The following is a 10,249-nucleotide window of genomic DNA, read 5'->3' on the forward strand; positions in this document are numbered from 1 at the left end:
TGATCAAAGCCTTTGGTACACTGCCTCTTTCGTCCTTTCGAGAAGGACCCTGTTGAGGACTTTGACAAGAGCATGCCGGTAATTCCCCAGTAATTACAACAGACCCTCTTATCTCCCTTCTTTGACAGCGCTACCTTAATAAGGATGCCTTCCTCCCATTTCTCCGGAATATTTCTTCCTTCCAGGTCTTCTTGAAGAGGTGGAAAAGGATGTAAACAGCTCTTTTTATACCTGTGTCATTTTTGATATTCTCTACAGGTATTTCGCCAGGCCCTCTCGTTTTTCCATTCTTTAGTGTGGTAATTGCCCTCCTGGATCTCTGTCTTAATTGACTTGTAACTGTTGATCAGTAGATCTGTGTCGGCTGGTTGAATGTCGGAGGTGTTGGTCTATATACTAGTAATAGCTCTCCAAAGTTTTCTACCCATCTCGTCAATTGTTCTTCTGTTGATGTGAGAGGGTTCATATTCGTGCCCTTCACTGGCTTTTCTGTCTGCTGAAACTTATTGGAGAGCTTCTTTGAAACCATATACAGTTTTCTCAAGTTTCTTTTTCCCGCTGTTACATCAGCTTGTTTTAGCCAGGTTGCCAATGTGCTCCCGTTTATCTTTCCTGGCTGACGCTTTTCTTAACTTTTTATCTGTGGCTGTATAGTCCTCTTGTACAGCCCTTTTGAACTATTGCCTTTGCTGCTCCTGTTTGGCTTATGTTCAGTGCCAATTTCTTTTCCTTCCTCACATCCAGTGTCTTCATAGTATCAACAGAGATCAACTCTTTGTGTTGAGCATTTTTGTCAAGTACTCCATCACATTTGTCTTGCCACATTACTTTGATGAAATATGTGGAGATAACAAACAGTATTTGTGCTCGCAAGTCCATTGAACAGTACAAAACAGGAGCGGAGAAAAGCCGGATCTGTTATGTCATTAGAACTCGATGTTGGTATCATAGTTTTCTACCTGGTTTTGTAGCAGCAGGAATCTGTTGGACAAGCTGATTTGGAATGCTGTCTTCACTTGCTTTGTTTTGAGTTCACTCAGGTTGAACCTTGTCCATATGTTTGATATTATGGAACTTCTTGAGGCGTAGCCTAATGCAGTCATCAGAAGATATTGGTCTGGTGAAAATATGCTTCTCTCATCTCTCTGACATCCTTCCATGCTCTTTTAAATTCCTTGTCGATGCAAATATGATCGATCTGGTTCTCTGTAACATGGTCAGGGGATCTCCATGTGGCCCTTGAATGATGCCTCCTTTTACAAGCTTGTTGAGGGAGCATAGGTTTGCAAATCTATCGCCATTCTCTTTCACAGCGTTTCCTTGGTGGTTAGCCTCGGCTGTCCTGTGTGTAGCCCATCATCTCACTCGGTCCTGGAAGATAAATGTTGTAGTGCTTCATCTCTTTTACATCCTCTTCTGTTCCTTCTCCTTCATACATTGTAACAGTTCTGATGTTCCAAATAGTTAATCTGGTGGTTTTTCTGGACCCGTTTCAGAAAGGGAGTCAGTTCTGCAGCTTCATTTCGGCTTTCATTGCACAACATCATAGTTCCCCTTGAAGTAGACCAAATCTGGTCCAGGTTATGTTGGTTTTGCTTGTTACCTTTACTGTTCTTTCTTCTGAAAAGTCATGCATTTTCCTGATGTTTCAAGTAATGAATCTGATGGTTTTCCTGGCCCTGTGTCAGAAAGGGGATCTGTTCCACAGCTTCCTTTCGGCTGTCATTGCACATAGTTCCCCTTGAAGTAGGCCTAATCTGACCCAGGTTATGTTGGTTTTGGTTTGTCAATGACGCTTCTGTAGCTAGCTTTTTTATAGGCAGAGTTGTTGGCCTTATGCAAACCTCTATAGCTCGAGGATATGAGGTTTGATTTAAAGTTTCCTTTCAAAACTGCTTTCCTTCCCTGGATAAGGACACAGTCAGCCCATTCGGATTTTTCCAACGTTTCCTTCATCTAGCCTCTTATTCCCACAAGTTGGTATGGCCGCAATGCAGCGGAGGTTTGGAATCTGGGTCTTCCTTCTCTTAGATGAGCTGTTCTCCTAGACTGATGAGCACAATCTGCCCGACGCACTTTTTTTCAGACGTCAGGTAACTCACCTTCACCCCTTCTCATATATCAGTAGTAGCAGTTCCGCCGGACTTGATCGCACCTGATCCCACTTCTGATGTTTTGGAGGTCTGTGTTTGCTCTGCTCCTATTTTGTTGTTTAATGGACTTAATTTCGAGCTTGAATACTGTTCGTTATCTCCATATATTCCATGCAAGCCACATGAGCAGGTTAGGATATCAGAGGTTATTAGCAGCGCACGCCATGGGAACATTTTGTAGACAACTGGAGCTTATCCAGATTGCCACCATTCGGCTGCCCATGGCAACCTTTGGATCCTTTCAATTTAACATGAATTCCTTGTTTTCTTAGGTGGTCCATGGTCATTAAAACTAGATATTTACATTTCCAAATATTTTTTCTTAAGATTCTTTGCAGATTAGAAAAAGATTCATGTTCTTGTGAACTACCATGGGATGAGTAAAAATATTTCCATTGTGATGTGATTGAATTCAAAAACTAGTGCCACTTTTCTCTTTTTTCAAAAAAATGATCGTTGAATGCCAAAAAATATGGCAAGTCATCAGAGAGATAATGTAAATATAAGATATGATTTTTTTAAAACAAGAATTCATGAGGTACAATAGCTACGACGCTTCCCACCTGCATATTTATCATGTAGCGCTAAGGAGTGAAGCGTCGTCGTTCCTGGCCTCAGGAATTTCTCAAAAATTAAATCTTATCTTAAATTAAATCTCGGTATCCTCATCTGTAGAGTTCTAGTTCCGCGCATAAATTATATTGGATAAAGTAATTATGATCTGCCAGTATCTCGAGTTTCAAGTTTTCAAGTTTTTATTTAAGACAAAGACCCCAACTGGGGTATGTGAATACAAATAACACAAGTTTTTTTTTTTTACATATAAACAAGAATGCATGAAAGAATGAGTGGTACAAATGTTATTTACAATTCACATGTATGGTTCAAATAATAAAGTATAGAAGGCCCCTGCTTATACAAAATAAAACTATATGTATTTATAACACTTGTTAAATAGTAGTTTTGGTATTATTATTAACATATTACTGACAATAAAATTTTACAAAATTTGGCGAGCTCAAAAATAACTTTAGTATCCTTACAGAAATTTGATAACATTAGGGTTAGCATAAAAAATATTTGGAACAAGTTTTTTTCGTTCACTCTTGAAAAAAGAACATTCTAAAAGATAGTGGAATTCATCTCCTAAATTGTTAGAGGAACAAAGATCACAAATACGATCATCTCTATCAAATCCATCTCCCCAAAATCGACATTTTTCAATAGGAAATCCTCGCACATTACAAAATTGCAGGTGCCCCACTGTGTTCTTTTTCCTTAGCTGTTTTCAATTATCGGGATCGGGGTTCTTTTAATTGCAAACTTACTTTCATTTTCATAATCATCAAAGAAACGTAAACATTACCATATGGAAAAGAAGCTTGCAGAATACAGAGCAAAGAAAGCAGAAGAAAATACATCTGTTGGAAATCGTTTCTTTCATATCTTCAAAAGGAAACAATGTGATTCCCATCAGGTATAAAATTTAAGTTTAGACCAGAGACGTGAAAGAGAGACTTTCTTTGTATTTATCACAGGCCTGACAGGGCCCTACTATGTTTGATTTTACGTTAAATATATACACTGTATACATACAAAAAAAAAAAAAAAAGAAAAAGGAATCAAATTTAAGATATAGTTTACATTGATTCTATCTCAGAATATTTTGTTAAAGGCGAAAATACATATTTGTCTTTTGAGGATACATGTTATTGTTTCGTTTACAAGACACCCCCATAAAATAAGAAGGGGTACCATTTTTATACAAAACTGCCTTTATTTTGGGATATGAAATACTGAAGGTCGATTACTGTAGATATACTTTTATTCCAAAACCCAAATGGAATTATTGTATGCAAAGTACACAGTCATAATTTTAACACGGAAAATAGTTGCTTTTTACTCGAAGTTCATTAAACACGTTTAATAAGAGTTCAAGAAATCAACATAATTTTCGATAATTGTTAAGTACTAAATATATTATTGATAACTTACAACTTCGACATTTAATTTCTGTTCGCAAGTATCTAAAATCAACCTGAGAATGTTTCTCCAGTTGGAGACGACAAATTCCCAGTTTTCGCAGTGACACCTGTACCTGGCAGGTAAAATATCAAAATCATGAAAAAACCTCAAAAAACGTCAGATATTTCAGACTACAGGTGATGAAAAAATGAAATTTTTTTTGCTCAGTGAAATAATTTGGAGGAGCTTGTGCGATACCTTCAGCATCAGTGTTGGCATTCTAGTATAAAATTAAATGTTTGCCCAATATTGATAACAGATGCACTTGATATCATAATGGCATTATTTGCGAGAGAAATTACATTGTAGAACATGAAAGAATAGTTAAGATTTCTAAAATTTGTTTATTTGATTTAACCTTAATAAAGATTAGCAAAATCTGACGTGATATTAATATGTTAATTTTTTTGTGCCGTTTCAGGTGAAAACAGATGAAAACATTACCTCAAATGATGAACAGACCGAGCTGGAAAAATCTACAGAAAAACCATGGAACCGGACGCAGCTGACACTTACTGTTCTTATGTGGGTCTTTGCCTGGCTCTTCTGTATTGAACTTCAGTTTGGGGCAGTTTTCTTTGTGGTATCAATGATATTTTTTATATATTACAACACAAGAACAGACAAAAGGAAACAGAATAAACTTAGTGCCTACTCTGTGTTTAATCCCAACTGTGAGAGGATTGATGGGACATTTACTTCTGAACAGTTTGAAAAAGAATTGCTCCATGGTGCCAGTGCTGTGAGAAATTGATAAAAATTGATCTGATTTTATTTTATTTTGACTTTTTTAACTATTGATTCCATTGTTTGTGTAACAGTTTATAGATCTGCTTAATTTTGAAGTATGTACACTTTCTATGAATCTGAAATCATTATACCTAGGGTCTCACATAATCAATGTCCATGTATTTTTTGAAATTTAGTTAACTTTATTTTGTTGCATATTTTTAATTGTTAAATGTTTATTATTTAATGAATGGAGCAGGAAATTTATTTGTTATATGCGGAAAGGAACATATTAGTTTTTAACAATAAAAATATTCTGCATTGATTTCTTTTTCTCTGTTCTCAAATAATTAAACCAGATTATGGGGAATAAACAAACCATTTATGGTGATACCAACACAGGAAATAAAACGCACAGGAAATTAAAAAAAAAAAAATTCACATTAGGAACACTAAGGTCATGAACAATTTGTCTTGCAAGATTAAAAACTACATTAAAGGCAAAGTAATTATATGTAATACATGTACATGTACATTGTAATTCTACTAGATGCAGAACTGTAGCTCTCCCAAATATATTTTTAGACCTGATGGATAGCTACAGTGCCACCTATTGAAAAAAGTGTGTACATGTATTTATTACGCACAAAAAATTTGTGCTGAATCTCGATTTCTTTCTATTTCTGTGTCTCTAACATATTCTTTCACTTTTTCCACAACAAAGCATTCTTTTAATACAACCGTTGTTAATAGCCCTCCTGGGCCTGAAATTGAGACTATCAAAACATCTATTTATTCTGCCATTGTGATTTGCAAGATAATTTGGTCGAAAGTGCTTCTTGCAGATGTCAACTAAAAGAGTAGTTGCACTTGATAGAGGTCTAAAGAGAATTTTGAAATCACGCTTTTGTGCTGTTGGTAAGAATTTGGAGAAAATAAATTCAGAACTGAGCACAACTTAAAAAATGAGCACAACTTTTTGTGTGCAATTAATATACACTTTTACTATGACTATGAGCTCTCTGTTGTCCATCCTGATTTTTTCAGCCAAGTGAGCTACAGGTCTGCAGCAACAGTTCTGCTACAGTACTTTGTACATGTATTTTCAAAAGAAAATAGATGCAAGTGCACTTTAAATATTTTTCTAAACGTACAAACTATACTAATATCAAATCAAAATTGTAGGAGGAATAGCAATTTTAAAAATATGATAATTTCACAAATTCTTATTTAGTAATTTCTGCTTCAATATTTATCTAAATTTTTAACCAATTTAATAATATCCATGAGTAGTGTATTTTAAGACTTTCACAGAATATTCTATATCTAGTAACAAAAACATTTCATCAAATCAAAAGCTGACCTAAAAGGAATTGAGCATTTTACTGCAAACAAAATCTGGAGGAGTCGAGTTTTTAAAAAATGTTTACAGACCTAAAAATGAAGAACAACGACAAAAAGGCGCACATCATGCGGCATCGATCGGAGGTCAAAGAAGCTCCTGGAAATGTTCGACTGGGGGACGATGTCACGAAGGAAAATAGTGAATTGATCGCACGATTGTTAGATAATGAAAATGTTTCCTCTGCTTGGTACTTTAATGGATCTGTATATGCAAAAGTGAAGGACAAACGTGTGAAATTCGACATCCTTGATGATATTGACCATAAGGTAAAAAAAAAAAATCCGGGATTAAAAACTCTTACCATACCCTCTCCGCCATTAGTTAGCAGAATGCTCGCGTTACAAATACAAACTCCAAACAGTGACTCACAACACAACTATCACGGTAGTCAGCTTGGTTTACATTTGAACTGTTTTTTAACTGCAATATTTTAATTTATCTGTTACTGTTATATTGTAGCTCTTACTTTCTTCTTTCTTCCTTTCTTTCTTTCATCATGAGTTCCGACTGTTCGTGTCCATTCTTCCGGTGGGTATCAACTTGTAAACGTTTTTCAAATGGTTAAAATTATTTCAGTAAACTGTCAAGGTTTAGGTGATATTGCAAAGCGCAAGGATGTTTTTAATTACTTAAGAGCCTTAAATTATAACATTTACTGTTTGCAAGATACACATTTTTCATGTGATATTGAAAACGAAGTAAGAAATCTATGGGGTTACCAGTGCTTTTTCAGCTCATACTCTACAAACTCTAGGGGAGTGGCAATTCTAGTTAACAACAACTTTGATTTTAAACCTCTAACAGAAAAGGGCGACCTTGATGGAAATTTTATTTTACTTAAAGCATGTGTAGAGGGCCATGAAGTATTAATATGCAACATTTATGGTCCAAATAATGATACACCACTCTTCTTTGAAAATTTACAAAACTGTATTGATGATATGCAGTGTAAAAATATTATTTTGTGTGGTGATTTCAATCTAGTTTTAAATCCAGACTTGGACTATTATAATTATAAATCTGTCAATAATCCAAAGGCAAGAGATAAAGTTTTGGAAATAATAGAAAATAATTGTTATATTGACCCTTTCAGACAGCTGCACGAAAAAGAGCGCCGATACTCATGGAGAAGAAAAATCCATTGAAGCAAAGCCGTTTAGATTTCTTTTTAATAACTGAAACCCTTTTGTCAGGATTGGAAAAATGCTCTATAGATACTAGTTACAGATCAGACCACTCCATAATATCCTTGTCTATAGCTTTTAATGAATTTAAGAAAGGTAGGGGGTTATGGAAGTTTAATAACTCTCTACTTCATGATGAAAATTATTTAGATTGTATCAAAAATGTAATTTTAGAGGTTAAGAAACAGTATGCAATCCCAGTATATAACTTTGACAATATAGATAATATTCCAGATACCAATTTTTATTTCACTGTTAATGATCAGCTATTTTTAGAAACTCTGCTTTTAGAGATAAGAGGTAAAACTATTTCATATGCATCATATACCAAAAAGAAAAGAGAAAACAAAGAGAGAGATTTAATAGAAAGTATCAAATTATTAGAAGAAAATGTTTGTGAAAGTAATATTGATGAACTATATGGTAAAAAGCAAGAATTGGAGAACATTAGAAAGCATAAATTGCAAGGTACTTATATTAGGAGTAGAGCAAAATGGGTTGAAGAAGGCGAAAAACCATCACACTATTTTTGCGCATTAGAATCTAGAAATTTTACTAGTAAGATCATACCTAGATTGGAGGATAATAATGGTAATACTATTTATGATCAATCAGAAATTTTAAAGGAAGCAAAATTATTTTATGAACAACTATATAAAACCAGTACAGTAAACCCAAATATTGATCTATTCAAACAGTTAAATAATGAAGAAATACCAAAGCTTTCCAGTAAAGAGACAGAATCTATAGAAGGTGAAATTACTTTGGAAGAAGCCTCAGAAACACTCTATAAAATGAAATCTAATAAATCTCCAGGGTCTGATGGTTTTTCTGCTGAATTTTTTAAGATGTTTTGGAAATATATTGGTCCCTTTGTAGTTAGATCTATAAATTACAGTTATAGGAGTGGAAGTCTCTCTATTACACAAAGACATGGTATTATTACACTTTTACCAAAAGGTGATAAGCCAAGACAATACTTAAAGAATTGGAGACCAATAACTTTGTTAAATACCATCTATAAAATTGCTTCGGGCACTATTGCAAATAGAGTAAAAAGATACCTTGACAAAATTATTAATAAAGATCAAACAGGTTTCATCTCTAACAGATATATGGGTGAAAATACAAGGTTAATTTATGATATAATGCATTATACAGAAGAAGAAAATATACCTGGGTTATTATTACTTATTGATTTTGAAAAAGCCTTTGATACTTTGTCCTGGAATTTTATTCAAGGAGCACTTAAATTTTTTAACTTTGGCCCCTCAATTAGGAATTGGGTGTCACTCTTTAATACGGACATTACATCTGCAATAAATCAAGGTGGTAATCTCTCTGATAGAATTAACATCCAGCTGACAAGGGGACCCATTGTCCCCTTATATATTCATTATATGTGCAGAAATACTAGCAATCCAAATTAGATTAAACAAAAATATTAAAGGAATAACTGTGTACAATATTGAAAAAAAGATTTCTCAATTAGCTGATGACACTTCTCTTATTCTTGATGGTAGTAAAGAATCCCTTACGGAAACATTAAAAACACTAAAGAGTTTTTCAGAAATGTCTGGGTTACACATTAATTATGCCAAAACTCATATAGTATGGATAGGCTCCAAAAAGTTTAGCAATGAAATACTACTGCCAAATTACAATCTTAACTGGGGAACTACTAGATTTACCCTTCTAGGAATACATTTTGATGTGGAGTTGGATAAGTTACTACATTTAAATTATGATCCCAAGCTAGTACAGATTAAATCAATACTTAAACAATGGGAGAAAAGGTACCTAACTCCAATAGGGAAAATTACAGTCATTAAGACATTAGTTTTACCTTTATTAAATCACATTTTAATGTCAATACCAAATCCCACTGAATCATACTGCAAAGAATTAGATAAAATATTCTTCTCATTTCTATGGAATAATTCAATTCATAGGGTTAAAAAAGAAGTTATTGTTAAAAATTATGAAGATGGGGGATTGAAAATGTTAAACCTAAAGTCTTTTATATCTTCTATGAAATTATTTTGGATAAGACAGCTCATTTTTACAAATAGGGGTTTGGAACATCTCATTCCAAATTTCAACTTAGACAAATTTATAAACTGTGGAATTGATTATGTCACAACCTATCTGAAGACTTTGAAAAATAAATTTTGGATAGACGTTTTCAAATCCTGGATAATACTACAAAATCATGAGATGGTATCTGAGGTTGCTGGTGACTCACCTTTGTTTTACAACCCAATGATTCGTATTGGGGGGAAACCCTTTTATAATAAACAAATGTTTAACAGCAACATTAGAAGAGTTAATGATATCATTAATGAAGATGGTTCTTTTCTAAGTTTTGAATCCTTTTGTAATACCTATCCCATGATTAAGATAAATTTTTTAGAATATAGTAGTACTATTCATGCTATTAAGTCTTGGATAAAAAATTCTGGCATTGACATACCTATTAAAAAGCTAGAAAACCCATTAGTTATGAGAAATATTTACAAAGTGATGAAATGTCACAAATCCAAATGTTTTCATGAAATTCTTAATCATAACTCTTCTGTATCAACAGGTAAAACAAAGTGGAGTGAGATTTTACAGATTGACAATAAAGAATGGAAAAAATTCCACAAAATACCCTTCAGAGTGACAAAAGACTGTAAAATCCAATGGTTTCAATATAGAATTATAAACAGAATTTTAGCAACAAATTCATTTTTATTCAAAATTAACAAAAA

The 10,249-nt window shown here is 33.7% G+C and overlaps 1 protein-coding gene across 1 annotated transcript; it reads left to right on the forward strand.

Annotated features, from left to right (window-relative positions):
• The first annotated feature begins 3,520 nt into the window (after nucleotides 1–3,520).
• Nucleotides 3,521–5,285, forward strand: LOC134283122 (SAYSvFN domain-containing protein 1-like). The gene is made up of 2 exons (XM_062765573.1): nucleotides 3,521–3,630; nucleotides 4,600–5,285. Exons 1-2 carry the CDS (start codon nucleotides 3,523–3,525, stop codon nucleotides 4,930–4,932), a joined length of 441 nt encoding a protein of 146 aa, XP_062621557.1. The 5' UTR covers nucleotides 3,521–3,522; the 3' UTR covers nucleotides 4,933–5,285.
• The last annotated feature ends 4,964 nt before the right edge of the window (nucleotides 5,286–10,249 follow it).

Source organism: Saccostrea cucullata, unplaced genomic scaffold (genome assembly GCF_032062105.1).
Source record: "Saccostrea cucullata isolate Sc308-1 unplaced genomic scaffold, CSIRO_AGI_Scuc_v1 ctg326, whole genome shotgun sequence".
Lineage (NCBI taxonomy): Eukaryota > Metazoa > Mollusca > Bivalvia > Ostreida > Ostreidae > Saccostrea > Saccostrea cuccullata.